The sequence below is a fragment of the Haematobia irritans genome, chromosome 5, assembly GCF_050003625.1.
Source record: "Haematobia irritans isolate KBUSLIRL chromosome 5, ASM5000362v1, whole genome shotgun sequence".
NCBI classification, from domain to species: Eukaryota; Metazoa; Arthropoda; class Insecta; order Diptera; family Muscidae; genus Haematobia; species Haematobia irritans.
This window is the reverse complement of record NC_134401.1, coordinates 102684306-102703556: the sequence shown is the minus strand read 5'-3', so window position 1 is coordinate 102703556 and position 19251 is coordinate 102684306. Positions and strand designations below refer to the sequence as shown.

General features: G+C 35.9%; 1 protein-coding gene across 1 annotated transcript in view; it reads right to left on the bottom strand.

Moving 5' to 3' along the window:
• Positions 1–2976: 2976 nt before the first annotated feature.
• Positions 2977–19251, bottom strand: part of GstE14 (Glutathione S transferase E14) — a 40343-nt gene continuing 24068 nt past the window's right edge. Inside the window, exons 8-13 of the mRNA XM_075311687.1 lie at positions 17854–18139; positions 17578–17784; positions 17392–17514; positions 13939–14764; positions 10738–11541; positions 2977–7080 (exon numbers count right to left, since the gene is read on the bottom strand). Of these exons, the coding sequence (XP_075167802.1) occupies positions 2999–7080; positions 10738–11541; positions 13939–14764; positions 17392–17514; positions 17578–17784; positions 17854–18139 (6328 nt within the window). The 3' untranslated portion in view covers positions 2977–2998. The remainder of the gene's footprint in view (positions 7081–10737; positions 11542–13938; positions 14765–17391; positions 17515–17577; positions 17785–17853; positions 18140–19251) is intronic.

The following is a 19251-nucleotide window of genomic DNA, read 5'->3' as shown; positions in this document are numbered from 1 at the left end:
AGTTCCCCTGGAATATCCAAGGTAGTTCCTAGCCTTGCTAATTCATCCGCTTCGCAGATCCCCGCTATCTATGGCCAGGCACCCATATTAGGTGAATATTGTGCAGCTCAGCAATCTCATAGAGAGATTTGCGGCAGTCGATGACCGTTTTCGAGTTAAGAAACACAGAGTCCAAGGATTTTATTGCAGGTTGACTGTCTGAGTATATATTAATGCCAACATTTTTTGGAACATTATGTTACTTCTCAGACAATTCGCCACCTCTCTTATTGCTAATATTTCAGCCTGGAAAACACTATAGTAATTAGGTAATATTTTCGCTATTCGAAATTTCAGGTCTTTAGAATATACTCCGAAACCCACCTGTCCATCCAATTTAGAGCCATCGGTATAGAAATCTATATGTTCCCCGGAGTCTGTGTGCACCATGCATGTTTCAAACTTTTTATCGGGAAGCGGTTTGGCCAGAGATTAATTCTCTACGTTTGGCACATCTGACAATATAGGGCCGAACTGTGACCGTGCGTTTCTCCCGACCACAGTGATAGCTCCCGCAACCGTACAGCCGTAGTTGCTGCTAACGGTTTGGCCAATATGTGCAAGGGCAATAGATGCAGCATGACTTTACGGGAATCTGTTCCTGTCTTACTGAATGCGCCTGAGATACACAAGCACGCTATTCGCAGAACTTTAAACTTTTCGGCTGCTGAAGTGACGGCCACCAGACCACAACACCACAATCAAGTCTTCAAAAGTCAAATTTAACAAGTATATACGGCCGTAAGTTCGGCCAGGCCGAAGCTTATGTACCCTCCACCATGGATTGCAGAAACTTCTACTGAAGACTGTCATCCGCAATCGAATTACTTGGGTTGCGGTAACACTTGCCGATGGCAAGGTATCTTAAAACATCCTAACACCGTCTTCTAAACTGCATACGTAGTATATATTAAATTAGTATAGAAATAAAATTTTGATAAAAGTTTCTACAGAAATAAAATTTTGACAAAATAAAATTTTTACAACATTTTCTATAGAAGTAAAATTTGGACAACATTTTCTATAGAAATAATATTTTTACAAAATTTTCTATAGAAATAAAATTTTGTCAAAATTTTCTATAGAAATAAAATGTTTACAAAAAATTCTATAGAAATAAAACTTTGACAAAATTTTCTATAGAAATAACATTTTGACAAAATTTTCTATAGAAATAAAATTTTGACAAAATTGTCAATAGAATTAAAATTTTGACAACATTCTCTATAGAATTAAAATTTTGAAAACATTTTCTATAGAAATAAAATTTTGCCAAAATTTTATATAGAAATAAAGTTTGACAAAATTTTCTATAGGAATAACATTTTGAAAAAATTTTCTATAAAAATACATTTTTGGTAGATTATTTTTGGCTCGAGTGGCAACCATGATTATGAACCGATATGGGCCAATTTTTGTGTGATTGGGGATCGGCTATATCTAACTATAGACCGATATCGACCAAATTTGGCATGGTTATTACCGGCCACATACTAACACCATGTTGCAAATTTCAACCGGATCGGATGAATTTTGCTTCTCCAAGAGACTCCGGAGATCAAATCTGGAGAACGGTTTTTATGGGGGCTATATATAATTATGGACCGATATGGACCAATTCGTGTCCATATCGTGTTTGTTAGAGACCACATACCACGTTCCAAATTTCAACCGCATCGGATGAATCCTCCAAGAGGCTCCGGAGGACAAATCTGGGGATCGATTTATATGGGGGCTATATATAATTATGGACCGCTATGGACCAATTCTTGCATGGTTGTTAGAGACCATATACTAACACCATGTACCAAATTTCAACCGGATCCGATAAATTTTGCTCCTGCAAGAGGCTCGGGACGTCAAATCTGGGGATCGCTTTATATGGGGGCTATATAATTATGGACCGATATGGACCAATTTTTGCGTGGTTGTTAGAGACCATATACTAACACTCTAAGTGGCTCCGGAGGTCAATCCTGGGGATCGGTTTATATGGGGACTATATATAATTATGTTGTTAGAGACCATATACTAATACCATGTACCAAATTTCAGCCGGATCGGATGAAATTTGCCTCCCTTAGAGGGTCCGCAAACCAAATCTGGGGATCGGTTTATATGGGCTCTATATATAATTATGAACCGATATGGACCAATTTTGGCATGGTTGTTAGAGACCACATACTAACACCACATACCAAATTTCAACCGGACCGGATGAATTTTGCTCCTCCAAGAAGCTCCGGAGGACAAATCTGGGGATCGGTTTATATTGGGGCTATATATAATTATGGACCGATATGGACCAATTTTTGCGTGGTTGTTAGAGACCATATACTTACACCATGTACCAAATTTCAGCCAGATTGGATGAAATATGCTACTCTTATAGGCTCCGCAAGCCAAATCTGTCCGTTTATATGGGGCTACACGTAAAAGTGGACCGATATGGCCCATTTGCAATACCATCCGACCTACATCAATAACAACTACTTGTGCCAAGTTTAAAGTCGATAGCTTATTTCGTTCGGAAGTTAGCGTGATTTCAACAGACGGACGGACGGACATTCTTAGATCGACTCAGAATTTCACCACGACCCAGAATATATATATACTTTATGGGGTCTTAGAGCAATATTTCGATATGTGTCACAAACGGAATGACAAAGTTAATATACCCCCATCCTATGGCGGAGGGTATAAAAAAGAATTGCGTCTTTAATGTATCCGCACTTTTGGCTCGGAATCAATACTAAAATCATACTTGGTTTAAAGACAAAATCTGTGGAAACGGACATGATTTTTTCAGTGTAGATCAATGGTTTATTAACAACGTTTCAAATTTGCAAATAAATTTATTTTTAGAATTCCATCAACTCTGTTTCAAGCTTTAATTTAAAAAAAAATTAAAGCTTGAGGAGTGAAGAGAAAAAGATGTTCCAGTTGACCAAAAGTATATTTATTTTTTCCTTTCTAAATTTTCATGTATTTTAAATTCACAGATTCTCTCATTCTCATTTTGTAAAAATGAAGGAATATGCATTGCTCTCACAATCTTTTCGTTTAGGTTTTTCGATATTCCACCAGTCCGTAGACATTTGCAGCTTTCATCATTGTCATTTACCAAACCTCCTCTAATTCGATCAAAAGTGAAATTTTTATCCATAGATTTTGTTATGGGAGTTAGACGATTTTCTACGGAGTTTTTGCGACGCATTGAACAGGATGCCTTAAATTGTGATGGTGGGCTTTTAAACACGTTATCTTGCATAGATCTTTTCTTAGAAAAGCTTGGGGATTTTGAGTTACCATTAGTTTTCGATTTGAAATTTCGTTTTGTCGAGATCTTGTTCTTTCTGACATTCGTAGATATCGATCTATTGCTTGTTAGTAATTTTGGCGATTTAATGGAAAATTCCTTCTTTAGCTTGCTTGGTTCTTTTGTTCTGCTTAAATCTCTTCGAAGGAAATTCCTTTGTTTTTCGGTATTTTTGCTGCAATTTGGAGTATTAGGATTATCTTCGACAACATTGGTGTTTTTGTTATAGAATTTTTGCATACTCTCAATTTTTTTCTTTCTTTCTTTGCTCTCAATATTTCTCTCGGCAAAACTATCCTCCCATTCACTATTAGACTCTCTCTGAGTAGTTGATTCACTACTTCGATAGTTATTGTTGGCATCATTCTTCAAATTCCCTTTATCAAGAGTTTTCTCTCCCTTAATATTTTCGGGACTATTCTCTTTATGCTTAAAACTTGACTTGTTTTCAAGACATGAATCTCTTCGCAAGGTAGCATGGTCAATCGGCACTTTGTCATTCTCTTCAGGTTTGGTGCATTTCTCGCCAAGGCCTGTCTTTCTGTTACTGCTTGCAGATCTCAGAGAATAATTGGATTTATTATTCCGAGTCTCGTCTGCTTTTATTTTGGTATTATTAAAAGTCTCCACCCGTTCAACACTACTCTGGAGAGTTTCATTATTGTCTTGTAATTTGTCAGTATTTGAACCAGTTATCAGATTAGCATCATAAGTTATGCGAGTATTTGACTCTTTAGATGATCTATCTTTGGGTCTACTTAGATTAGTGTTAAAACTCAGTTTGGCGAGGTGTTTTTGGTAACTCAAGTTCTTTGTGAAATTACTCACTAAAACGGGAATGCGAGATCGTTGTTTACCAATATCGATCTGAGAGTTTTGGAAACTATTAGCGTTTTTCACTTGTTTTCCATGTTTGGGACATATTTGGGAATTATAATACCCCGATGATCTCATAAGTGGTATGGGAATGTACTGGTTATATTCGATAAGATCATCATCTTCATGGTTATAGTCGAAAATTCTGGTAATACGTGTAATTTTCTCTTCACTACAAATGGAAATGGAATCTTGGGATAACAGACTCTTTCCACTTTCCCAACTAGCTAAATGACATTTTCGTTTCGAACTACCAGCTCTCAAACGACTTGAATTTCTTTCCTCTCGATTATTTTGTCTATGTATTGAGTATATATTCTCACTACAGCCAGTAACATTATCGTATAATTCGAAACATTGATTAGTTGATCTTCTTCTATTTCTGTTCCAATCTCTGTAGGCTTCGCTTTGAGAAATCCTTACAAATGAGGGATTTTGAAAGGGAGTGTGAGAGAAAGTTCGTTGGTGATAATCAAAAATTCTATTTATATGCTTCACTTTCTCATCAGAACAAATTGAAATGGAATCTTGAATATCCAATAAGTGATCTGATTGTTCTCCCACCTCATAGGATTCAAGATTTCCTTCACTTCCCGAATCACTCAGCCTATGCTTGCTTTTCGAACTACCAGCTCTCAAACGTCTTAAGGATTCATCCTCGCAATTGTCTTCTATATATCTTGAATTTATATCGGGACTACATCCAGGAATATTGTCTTGCAAATCACCATATTGATAAGTTGGAGTTGAAGAATTACAATTTTGATGCCGATAGGTCCCATATTCAGCATTTCCTATATATCTGGGAATACGACAGGGAATCTGAGAGTGATTATATCTGCTAGTGGTTCTACATGCATTGCATTCTTCCCTACATGTGCATTGATTAAGATGGGCAAAGTGCTGTGGAGTTTCTCTCTGACAAGTATTTGTTTGCCTACCAGTATTATCTTGGCGTATTTTGATAACTATTGCTGGTTTACCATAACTTCTAAAGTCTTCCAATTTATTTTGATTGATCCGAAGAGCTGTTTGTTGGCGATCCTCGAATATATTTTGGGGTTTATCTCTTAAGCCTTCTTTACAATCTTTACTTTGCTTCTTATCGCATTCCTTTGACCACATTGTTTCTTCCGGACTTTGTTCTTTTCCATTGGTATTCGTTACAGTTGCAGGTTCTTTATCATTTTTTATTATAAATGGTCTACTTATCGGCCGATATTCCTCCTCACAATTTTCTGCCCTATTTTTATCGATTTGTTTGGACGGACTTTCTTCTTGCATAGGAAACCTGTCAATTTCTTCATACTTGGCACTAGCATCAGAGGAAGATCGCATTCTTCCTTCGGTAGTTATCTTATTTCCACTTTCTTCTATTACATTACTGGAAACTATTCCCTGTGGCTGATTAGATTTCTTCAAGATATTGCCATTTTTTATAGTTTGGGTTGGATTTTCCAAAATTTTCGTGGTTGGAGTTTTGCTGCACCTTCTCTTATTTTTCTCAATTTCTTCACCACCACCTCTTGAGGGTTGTTCGGTCTGATCTTGGTTTCCATTTAATTTTCGTTTTCCATTATGAACATCGGTACTATGGATAGATTCTCTGCGTTTTTTAGTTGCAAGGGAATTACCAATTTTACCATCGTTTTCTTCGTTCTCATAATCTTCACCATTCTCTTTTATATCGTCAGCTTTAATATTTTTGTTAGAAGATTCTTCGCGATTTAAGTAATTTTCTTCGTTATAATCAATTTGCAGATCACTTTCAACTTGGTTTGAATTTTTACCCTTTGTAGATGTTTCTGATAATCTCGCTCTATTCTGTTGTGATTCTTCAGCTTTAGATCCATCTAATTGCAAATTCTTTGGAGTCTTAGAACTACCTTTAAGCTTTTTGTCAGTTTTTCCTTTTTTCGTTCCATTGCTTTCATTAGATGATTCTAAAGATTTTCTACAATTGGATCTTCGCATATTTTTGTTCTTCAAAGATTTCCCATTGACAGATTCAAGATCCAAAAGCATTGAATCCCTTTGTACTTTCGTGCTAATGATTTCTGATGTCTTGCTAGGTTGACAAACTTGATCCATATCCGATACATCTTTGTTCTCAGTTTCTTGAAACATATTTTCGATGGGAATGCCAACTCCAGTTTTTTCCAAAGTAGAATGTTTTCTACTCATCGAATTATCTTTAGCATTATCAATTACCCAGGAACTATTCATAGGCGTGAAATTGCTGCAATCTACCATCGATTTTCCCACTTTATCTTCCGCTCCTTTTGAACTATCCTTATTTCCACTTTCTCGACAATTAACATCTCTAATCTTCCCAGATTCAATAAGAATGGTTGGTGTATTCAATGTTCTCAACACATTTGATTGATCACTTGTTTGCACGTTGTTACAAACCAATGATGGTATGCGATAGGTTACTGCCTTTGATCTTTCCTCTTCATCACCTAAAAGTCGATCAGATTTTAAGCAAATCGTCTTAGATACTTCAGTGCAGCATGTTTGTTTGTACGAAGAAGATTGGGCATTTCTACAATTGGAGGAGGATACATCCCATGATATATTTCTCTTTTCTCCTCCTTCTTCTTCATAATCTTCTCTATTATGAGGACAAAAATCTTCCGTTTTGGTAACTATCAGACCAATACAATTTAACATTGTTTTAGGTTTCTTCATTGAATCGTTTTTGTGACAATTGCAAGTTGTTACTGAATTTTTATGGTTCTCTTCTGTTATAGGCAGAGAACTGGGTTCTGAGCTTTTGTCGACCTTAAAAACAGACTTTCCTTTTTCGAGACCAAATCTATTTGGATCACTTAGAGATTCGGGTTCTGAAACAAAATTTATATAGAATAAAAGAGGGAATTTAATAGAAATTTAACTCAAATATGTTACCCTCAACAGGTACGGATAAGTCATTTTCTTCGCTTTTTGCTTGATCTAATTCTAATTCTGTTCGAATAGTTGTTGGCTTCGCTTCGCAGAAATCCTAACAAAAGTGGGATTATTAAAGGAGCGTCAGAGAAAGTTAGTTGTTTGTTCTCTTGGTGATAGTCAAAAATTCCAGTCATGTTTAACTTTCTCATCAGAATGAAATGGAATCTTGAGACTCCAATAACTGATCAGATAGTTCTCCCAACTGATAGGATTCAAGAATTCGTTCACTTCCCGAATCAGTTAGCTTATTCTTTCGTTTCGAACTTCGGATTTCATCGAGCATCGGCCGATAGTTCTCTTGTCTTCCGAGGATCTGACTATTCCCACTGTTAAAGGTGCGCTGATTCATTTAACTCAGCCCGCGAGATCTCTATGAACAGTGAGTTCTCCAGGTTTTGCTCTTTGAGTCGTACATCTACATTTTCACAATTTTTGCTACTTTAATCCAGTAATCTTGGAACCCAAATATATGATTCGTGATCATACTGCACCTTCTGCTGTTTCTCTAAAAGCCAATTCGTTCTCTCATTCATCTCTGATCCATTTATTTTCCGTTTCACTATCCAACTACTGTCTATCCAGGGTCATAATTTCACATTCGTCTCTCTTCACTCCTCCCATCCGAAGCAAATGTGACCTAGATACTATGTGTCCCCTCAAAATGCCCATGACGTTACCAGGGCCCGATTTCGTTCGGGCTCGCGCAAAGTACTCACATCACCTTTCTGAGATTCTGGCTCTTCCACACTGTTAAATGTGAGTCGATTAATTTACCTCAGGACTCTATGGACATCGAGCATTCTAAGTTTCTCTTAATTCGCTATGATACCCCAACGATGGTAATCTTACCGTGCTAAGACGCACGTGGGTGGCCAGTATGGAATATACTGTATGTGCAGGATCACAATTCCCACCCGTCCAGAAAGGGACAATTCGACAATTACGTAAGGAATTGTAGACGATCAGTCTGTCAATCCATTCGTCCGTCCGGAATCTATATATGTCGTATTTTGACGGACGGTCTAAATGGACTGAGGGTCTACAATTCCTAACGGAATTGTCCGTGCCTGGACGGGTGGGACGTGTTCTCCCGCACACCCATTATCTCCCATACTGGCCAACCACGCCACTGCTAAGAATAACTACCATTCCCTTGCTTTCCGGTATGTCCCGATTTTGTTCGAGCTCGCCTTTCTCAGTATCTTGCTGTTCCACACTGTTACATGTGTGTCGATTAATTTAACTCAGGACTCTATCGACATCGAGTTTTCTAAGTTTCTCTTAATTCGGTATGATACCTAAATGGTGTTAATCTTACTGTGCTCAGAATAACTACCATTCTCCTGCTTTCTAGTAGGATTCGTGATCGTACTGTACCTTCTGTTTTAGCTCACATAACCATTCGCATATCTGTGAATATATACACCTTCGTTTGTTTTGCGTAGAGACACGGAACGTAGTCTCGTCTGTGTCTGGGAATACTTCCAAGCCTGCCCTCTCATCCATCTAGTGTTCCACTATCCAATAAAAGTCTATCCAGCATCATAATCTGACAGTCACTACTAGCGTTCTCCTCGAGTATCCACTCATGACAATAGCATGTCCAACTGTTACCTTCAATATCCTCTGTTAATTCGTCTATTTTCTCCCGGTCACATACTACGATGCAAAGCATCTCCAGTTGTTACCCTCACAGAAAAAAATTCACTAAAATTTTTCCAATTAAAATTTTAATTGAGTTTTAAAAAATATTCAATTAAAAATATAATTGATTCAACAAATTTTTCAATGAAAACAAAAATCAATCACAAAAATTAATAGTATTAATTAATATTTTAATTGACCTTCAATTAAGTTTTTAATTGATACTATCACTTCTGTAATTGAAGACATTTCAATTAAAAAATTAATTAGATCAAATAATTTCGTGATTGCGTGCTCAATATAATCTGTTAGTTCATCTACTTCCGGGAACCACCGTAGTGCTATGTCCGCTTTACATACAAATGGTAATGAGTTTAATCACAGTATCGACCGAACTCCAAAAAGTTTTTTTTTCAGCGATGGATGATCCCTTCTCAGTAAGGCTGGTGAGATTTCTTAGTGGTTCAAAGCTTCTCTAAGTGCTTTCACCATAATGTGAAACGTCATTCGGACTCGGCTATAAAAAAGGAATCGGGAAGCACTCATTGATAACAGAGAAGTTCACTGAAGAACATGAAACGAGTCTAGGTTAGGTTAGGTTATCTGGCAGCCCGATGTATCAGGCTCACTTAGACTATTCAGTCCATTGTGATACCACAGTGGTGAACTTCTCTCTTGAGTCTAGGTCTATTGTTCAATACTGCTTCAACTTTATATGCTGAACTTAGCCCCGACCCAATTGCGCTTACGTACACCGAAAAAAAAAACAAAACTGTTTTATAGGAAGAATGAACTACCTCGCGCGAAAATTGAACTATTTTGTACTCCATGTTTTCCCTTTACTTTTTAACTGTTGTTCTCGAAATTACTCCCTCTCATTGAAGAAAAAATTAACTAAAAGTAAATAAGAAAATCATTGGCGCCAAATCATGACCATTTCAACAATACAGTAGTTCATTCTTACTATTCTTGGGAATCGTACGAAAAGTTTCATTTGTTTTAGTTAAAAATGAACTTATGTGTACGGTCATTGAACTTTATACTCGCGTTTAGTTCATAAAATGTTCGAGACATACTTTAAAAAACGAAAATGTCATTGGACTGAGAAAGTTTCGCAAAAAAAAATAATAAAATTGAACTAGTTACAAACAAATAGTTTTTTTGCAATAAAAATAAGTTAAATTTGGCGTTAGTTTAAGTACGGAATTTTTTTCTGTGTATATCCCGAGTGACATTCTTGGATTCAGGCGCCATTTTGAGCCTACTACCCCTTTGACATAGTGCTCATAGGAGCTACCATGGTGCAATGGTTAGCATGCCCGCCTTGCATACACAAGGTCGTGGGTTCGATTCCTGCTTCGACCGAACACCAAAAAGTTTTTCAGCGGTGGATTATCCCACCTCAGTAATGCTGGTGACATTTCTGAGGGTTTCAAACCTAAGTGGTTTCACTGCAATGTGGAACGCCGTTCTGACTCGGCTATAAAAAGAAGGTCCCTTGTCATTGAGCTTAACTTGGAATCGGGCAGCACTCAGTGATAAGAGAGAAGTTCACCATTGTGGTATCACAATGGACTGAATAGTCTAAGCGAGCCTGATACATCGGGCTGCCACCTAACATAACCTAGTGCTCACAGCAATTTCATGCACAAGATGCAGGAGAAGGTTCGATTTAATAGTTAGCTTTTATGGTTTGTTAATCGTCTAAGAGACAAGTTGCCGGGTTGCAAAGATTAGGCGAAGAACAAGTTGAAAAAAGGATTTAGATTTCCATGAATCATGTCGGCTAACATACTTCCAGTGACTTAGTAGCAATATGATCACTTCAAGCATGTGTCAAGAACATGGCACATTTTTGTCATAATTAAATTACGACAAAAACCAATCTATTATTATTAGATACTTACCTTCCGTAACATTTGTCTCTGTAATGTCCATATTTAATAACCTGGAATTCTCTGTTCTCTTACATCTACATATTAGTTTTTCTGCCTGTGTAAAATTGTACTCCTTTGAAGATTTTGCACTGGCCTCTATGGATATATCGCTTTCAGAGTTATTGTTTGATTCTTCCATATTTTTATCATGAGAACCATCTTCATCAGAGCCGTTTTCATCGCCACTAAATTCTTCATCCTCTTTATCTTCTTCATCGATAGTCTCCTTCTGGGAAACAGAGTTTTCAGATTGATGGGAGCAACGATAATTCAAATTGGTGCTGGAATCATCATTGTTAGCATTCGATATAGTATCTCTAGACTCATTTCTATAATCCACAATGCTATGACCGTAGCAAATAGTCACCGATTTTCCTTTCCTTGCATCAGAAAGACATACGGTAACGCTTGAGGTATTATATGATTCCATAACCTTATCTTTTTTGGTCTGACCTTGGTCAAAGTCAAATTTGTCCTTCACTGCATTTTCATTATGATTTTTTTCGCTGTCATTTGGAACCGATATATTGTCACAACCTTCCGCATTTGATTCATTCGAGGATACTCTATTGATCTCATCATTAACATCGTTCTTTTTATCCTTGGAACAAGATGAGTCACTTTTTTGATTACCAATGACCATACATATGCATTCCATATCTAATTCATTTTGATTGCTGTATTTTTCATTAGATTCACTATAAATTTCTCGACATTGACATTCAATTTTATTAGTTGCTCCATTGAATTTCTCCAAATTGGTTATAGGCCCAGCTAAGTGAATGAGTTATTAAAAAATTGTTTGTTTTTAAATAAAGTTCTACCAAAACGAAAGACGTGACATCATATATCAATGTCATAATAAGTAGCTGCACTGAAAGATGGATGGACATCAATGACTAAATAATATGGAGTGTAGGGCCAGTGTTGCCAGCATTGGGGATTTTTCCCCAAATCGGGGATATTTTTTCGTGGATGGGCCAAAATTTTTGAGTTGGGAACTTGGGGATTTGGTGGGCAATTTCCACAAATTTGGGGATTTTTATGGGGAATTTCGGGTCAGTATAACAAATCATGTTTTGAGTTATTGTTTATATGAAATTCTTTACTTCTACATGCTTAGAAAGGGGCTCAAAGAAGTACAGAGAATCTTCAAAATATGAAAAAAAATCTGTTCAATGAGTTACTTTACAATTTACTTTGTTTCTAAGAAATTATTTATTATTGTGAGATTATTTCGTAAGGACTTGGGACGAAGTGTTGGCCCTTCATCTACATGCATCACTGATTTGGAAAATATATACCAAGCATATATAACAAAGTTCATATTGGGGCAACAACGCCTTTTGATCGATCACCCAATTTTATTTCTTCGCTATTCAGAACTAAGTTATGATTCATAACTACACATGTTGACCCAACTACAATTTTTATATCCTGCGCCACACTGTGGAACAGGGTGGGCTCCTGAGTCGATATGTCCGTCTGTCCGTGAACACATTTTTGTAATCAAAGTCTAGGTCGCAGTTTTAGTCCAATCGACTTCAAATTTGTCACAAGTATGTGATTTGGCTCAAAATAGAACCCTATATTTTGGAAGAAATCGGTTCAGATTTAGATATAGCTCCCATATATATATTTCGCCCGATATGGACTTATATGGCCCCAGAAGCCAGAGTTTACCCTAAGCCACCGGAGCCACCGTGGTGCAATGGTTAGCATGCCCGCCTTGCAAACACAAGGTCGTGGGTTCGATTCCTGCTTCGACCGAACACCAAAAAGTTTTTCAGCGGTGGATTATCCTACCTCAGTAATGCTGGTGACATTTCTGAGGGTTTCAAAGCTTCTCTAAGTGGTTTCACTGCAATGTGGAACGCCGTTCGGACTCGGCTATAAAAAGGAGGTCCCTTGTCATTGAGCTTAACATGGAATCGGGCAGCACTCAGTGATAAGAGAGAAGTTCACCAATGTGGTATCACAATGGACTGAATAGTCTAAGTGAACCTGATACATCGGGCTGCCACCTAACCTAACCTACCCTAATTTGCTTAAAATTTTGCACAAGAAGAACAATTAGTAGTTTAGTCAAGAGTGCCAAATTTTATTGAAATCGGTTCAGATTTAAATATAGCTCCCATATATATCTTTCGCCCGATCGGTTCAGATTTAGATATAGCTCCCATACATATGTTTTTCTGATTTCGACAAAAATGGTCAAAATGCCAACATTTTCCTTGTAAAATCGCCACTGCTTAGTCGAAAAGTTGTAAAAATGACTCTAATGTTCCTAAACTTCTAGTACATATATATCGAGCGATAAATCATAAATAAACTTTTTCGAAGTTTCCTTAAAATTGCTGCAGATTTAAATGTTTCCCATATTTTTTTACTAACATTGTGTTCCGCCCTAGTGCATTAGCCGACTTAAATTTTGAGTCTATAGATTTTGTAGAAGTCAATCAAATTCTGTCCAGATCGAGTGATATTTAAATGTATGTATTTGGGACAAGCCTTTACATATAGCCCCCAACACATTTGACGGATGTGATATGGTATCGAACATTTAGATCTACAAAGTGGGTATAATATAGTCGGCCCCGCCCGACTTTAGACTTTCCTTACTTGTTATTTCTCGAGATGATTTGCATAGGACACAAATTCGATGACTCTTTATACCAATAATTAATTCTGATGAGGGATTGTATCAGATAATATTTTGAGCACCCGTCTGATTTTTTGGATTTTGAAATCTTAATATTATTGTAACTCGCAAACTGGTATAAAAAAAATTGCATATTTTAAAAATTTTTAGCTTATTACGGATTTTTTACAGCAAAGACTATTCCCTTTTTTAAAAAACTTGCCAAAAACTGGGAATTTTTGTGGGGAATTTTAAATTAAATTGAGGATTTTTGGGGATGAAAGCGTCTTATTTTGGGGACAAGAGCGCGAAAAATACTGGACTGTGTAGAACTATATTTTCACGCAGATCAAAGTTCTCTTTTTTTGTCTTGGAGGGTACAACCAAACAGAAAATTTAAGTGATGGTTACAATTACTGATATAAGGTACGAAAGATACCTCTTTACTTTCAAGTATTAGAAACGAATGAACACATTTTAAAACTAAACGATGGTACAATGCAAGACCCCACTTAAATTAAATTACTTACCATCAGACTTTTCTTTGCTCGTCCTCAAACTTCGAGAAGTTGTAGGTTTCTCCGTGTTGTCTTCAATTTCTTCACTCTTATTATCTGGAATAATTTTCGTATCTTTTGATTTCACATACAAATTTCCGCGTTCTGTATTAGTGTTTGGACTAATATCAATATAAGTTTTTGACATACGGTAGGGCGTAGACCTCGTATGACGATCATATTGACCATTATTTCGGTACCCCTCAACGACGACCTTAGACGACCGTGCAGTGAATCCTTTAACTTGCACTTGGGGATGATCTACTGAATCTTCTTCATTTCTTTGTTCGTCAGCGGAGTTTGAAACCATCTCATGTTGCTCTGAGGTTAAATTGGAATCTTGGAATTCTTTATTGTAACAAGAAATGTCTTCCACAGTAGCAGCAGGCTGCGAAGAATTAAGGTCATTAGTGTTTTGGCTTTCCCCGTTGACATCCAACTTTGGTATTGCTTTCTTCCTCTGAACCTCAATCGTTTTTTCTCTTATTCTTCGCTCTTCTGGTGTTGGGAAAGGAACTTCATTTCCTAACAATTTGGAATTGCGTTGACAATTATTTCCTTTATTGGAGGAGCAAGGAATGTTTGTGTCACCAGAAAATGTTGAAGGATTTGGAAAACCCCCAATTGTTTCCAAAATATCACTTTGCCTTTGAATACCTTCCAAGTTATATTTATAACATTCCATTCTTTGCAAATTCTCAAACCATCGATATAAATTTGGCCACTCATTCGGATTGATGGGAAAAATTATATCTAAAGAACTCAATGTGGTGATAACTGAAAAATCGGCAATTGTAAGCTGAAAAGAAAGGAGTTGTGGATCGATGTGAATAATTCAAGACTAACGAAATTTTATTTTTATGTCATCTTTATTTTTTAGGATCGATGAAACTCATGTAGACATAGATATAGCCATGGTAAAGCCGTATATCCTGGGTTGGCTATAACCACCACAATCACCATCTGGTGGATATACAACCACATCTTCATTTTCTAGAACCACATCTTCATCCTCTAGATCAGATAGCAGGTTTGAACAGGATTCATGAGGATACTGCGGTGAGATGCTAAAATGTTACGTAATCCTGTACTCGCAGTCCATGCCTATACCACCGGACGAAAGATATATCACACGGCAGATCTGGGTAGTTTTGGCACAACTACATCAGGTGAGTGCATCCGCCACAATTCTTCATTGATAGCAGAGTAGCTGTCATTCATGACTTGTGGTATCACAATGGACTGAATAGTCTAAGTGAGCTTAAAACAAGTATACACGGTCGTGTAAGTTCGGCCAGGCCGAATATTATGTGTCCTCCACCATGAATCAAATATAATAGTTTCCTTTGAAAACTCATCAACGTAGAAGGTTAATTGAATCTATATAGAATGTCAGGTGGATTTGATGACAGATATTCTCCCTAGCAGATGGGTTGAAATTGTAATTTTCCCAAAGTTACATTTAATGATTCTACATATGGAGGCTACATCAGATTCTATTTAGATTTATAAGAACCAGTTTTATTTGAGTTTTAAAGGAATCAAAAATATCTCGTCAAAATGTGCTCGAAAATCCTATAGAATAACTCATTTCATATGGTTTGAAATCTAAATTCTATAAATGTTTATCCCCATTACATGGAATGAGCACAAGGAGTAAACTCGGAAAATGTTGATATGACTAGTGCGCCTTCTATCTCTTCAAAAAGTTAAACGGGGAGACCGGCCTATACTAGGATTATATAGATTTACAAATTCACGACGAACGGGTAGAAATTGTGGTGTATAGATGACTAAGAATTCTAAACGGGAGTTGGGTCCATATGTGGGCAATACCAAAACGTTGACCGATACACATCATATTTATATACCACTTTGTGGACCTAAAATATGTCCAGATTTTGAATTTCAGGCAAATCGTATACAAATTGCGGTGTTTAGAAGCCCATGAAATCAAATCTGGAAATCGGTCCATATGGGCACCGTTATACGTCATATTCGCCACAACTCCTTGTAAATCAAATCGGGAGATCGGTCTATATAGGTCTATATTTTTCCCAAAAATGGACCGACAGACACCATATTCAGCATACCTCTTTGTGGACCCTAAAATATGTCCAGATTTTGAATTTCAGGCAAATCGAATAAAAATGGTGGTGTTTAGAAACCCAAAGAGTCAAATCTGGAAATCGGTTTATATGGAAGCTATACCAAAACATGAACCAATACACCACAACCCTTTGTGGGCCTAAAATACCTTTACATTTTGAATTTCAGCCAAATTGGATGAAAATTGGGGTGAAGTCAAATCGGGAGATCGACCTATGTGGGGGGATGTACCAAAACCTGGATCGTAATACACCATATTCAGTACACCACTTTGTGGACTTAAAAAAATCGAAAGATTTCCAGATTTCGGCAAATAGCAAAACGGAAATTGCGGTGCATAGGTACTCAAGACCCCAAATCGGAGGATTGGTTTATATAGGAACTATATCAAAACCTGGATAGATATAGTCTATCTTCGAAGGTACTCAAGACCTCAAATCGGGTGATTGGTTTATATGGGAACTATATCAAAACCTGGGCCGATATAGTCCATCTTCGAACTTGACCTGCATGCAGACAAAAGACGAATCTATTTCAGGACGATAACGTCATCTCTGAAGGTTACAGCGGGTATAAAAAGGAATAACGGGTTACCACTATACCTAACCTAGCTGACGTATGCCCTATTTTTAATCCAGGGCCACAAAACACACGTCAATCAAACCTTCCCGGCTCATCACCACATCACTCTGGACCCATCCCACCATAGTCGCAGATTTCCTCAATTTTTTATAAAAATAAAATTGTCTATAAAAATAAAATTTTGACAAAATTTTCTACAAAAATAAAATTTTGACAATTTTTTTTTAAATATAAAATTTTGAAAAAATTTTCTACAAAAATAAAATTTTGACAAAATTTTTTATAAATATAAAATTTTCAAAAAAAAATTATAAAAATAAAATTTTGACAAAATTTTCTATAGAAAATAAAATTTTCACAAAATTGTCTACAGAAATAAAATTTTAATAAAATTTACTATAGAAATAAAAGATTAAGAAAATTTACTATAGGCAAAAAGATTTGGACTTAAATTGCAATAGAAATAATATATTAACAAAATTTTTATAGAAATAAAATTTTGACAAAATGAGTTTTTCTGTTTGGTAGTTTTTGGTAAAATTTTCCCCAAATTTTGGTAGATTAGTTTTGGCTCGAGTGGCAACCGTGATAGGTAGCCATATAACTAGGCATTCACTTCTTTTCTGAACACTACTTTTCGATTCAAACTTCATTCAAATTTCGCTTATTAGTATACTTCACGAATATTTTCTTTAGGTCCTAAAATTTTACATAACCACCTTAGGAACTACTTACACAATGTCCCACTAGAAATGTATGACCCTCTAAATATGCATCCAAAATATTATAACATTCCTGTACTTTTCTCTCATGCATTTCAATCTGAACATTAGATGATTTATTGACAAGAATATCCATCTATAAAATACAAAAGAAAAAACGAATTTTGAGAAATCGTCTCCAAAACAATTTCTAGCTTACCAATAATCGCTTGTGAAGCTGATTCAAAACACCAGCCTCATAAAATAACATATTTAACAATTCCAAACGATGAAAATAATCCCTGGGCCATAGATGGGGAAAATGTTCACCAGCATATTTATCACATAAATACATCATAATTATGTGTCCATCGCTTAGGGTTATTTTACCATCAACCAGAATGGGATCGATACCACCAGGGATAATCTGAAAGAATAGGAAAAAACATTTATATGTATCCTTGTTATCACTACCCCAACCAAAGAAGCTAAATACCTGATTACGATTCTCACTGAGTTCTCCACCTGGTTCGAAACGGAAATCCACATTAATACCCAGTAAATTAATTAACATGCAACAGCTACGAGCCTGTGGGCTTAAATCATCGTAATGCAGGATGGGTGGAACGCAACAACAGTTTCTAGGTTGGAGATAATACATTGCATCCATTTCCAATGAAAATATATTTTTTAATTTTTTTTCACTTTGGATCAATTTAGAGAAGTTTAAATAGGGAATGCTTTCCAATTTTTCCGAAACCCTAGATTCTCTCCATAATTTTTATGGCCAAAATAATTTGAGTTGTGAATTTTATTTTTTTATTTTATTTGTCAAGAAAGTTTAAACAACTAGGCATTTAATTCAAAGTAGACTAATACCCCATTCACATTACACTTCCAAAATTCACATTAACTAGATTTCAACTATCATTTGCCCAGTATTTTTCTGGCTCTTTTCCCTAAAAATCACCAATTTAAATTAAAGCTCCATACAAAAATCCCCAATAAATTGCTGACAAGTTTTTATAAAAAAAGAGAAATAGGCTCTGATGTAGGAAATCAGTAAAATTTTATTTCCATATGCAAAACAATTTATTGGCAGTTTATCGAAGGCATTTATATGATAAAAGTAGGCTTGAAGTTTTCTTTAACTTTTTTGTATATGCACTGAAAAAACAGTGAACCCACCAGGAAGAAAACTTTCGGTTAATTTTAGAAAATGTTGAATATTTGTAGAAAATTTTAACTAAACAGTATTACAAACGTTGGCATCACGCCGATGTCATAAAAATAAGTAAATATTTTTCGACAAATACAAGAAAATTTATTAGACATAACTAAGTTTCTTCACGTGTTAAAGAAAATTTTGTAGTTTGAAGAAAAAACTTGGAGTTCAAAATTGCAAGAATGTCTTTAGTGACATACGAAGTTCACGATGGACGCATTTTTGGTAAAATTTACAAATTTAAAGAAATTCTGAACTATTTTGTGGAAGACACAAATTTAGTTAATTTTTATGCTTCATTTAAGTATATTTTTGTCCTCGGGTTTAGTTAATTTAACTAACGTACACAAAAAAGTATTAGAGTAAAGAAAACTTTCTCCAAACATAATATTTCTATGAACTAAAATAAAGTTAAATTGGCTTTAGTGAAATAGAGAGTTCACTTTTTTTTGAGTGTGGGTGTTAAAAATTTAAAAAAAAAATATAAATATTTTGTCATAGATTTTGAAACACAACACCAGGGGACCGGTGATTGTCTTCCAAAAGCTAAATGAAAATGGGAGTCACCGGCACGGTTGCCACTCGAGCCAAAAATAATCTACCCAAATTTGGGAAAAATTTATGCAAAAACTACCAAACAAAAAATCTTATTTGGCAAAATTTTTATAG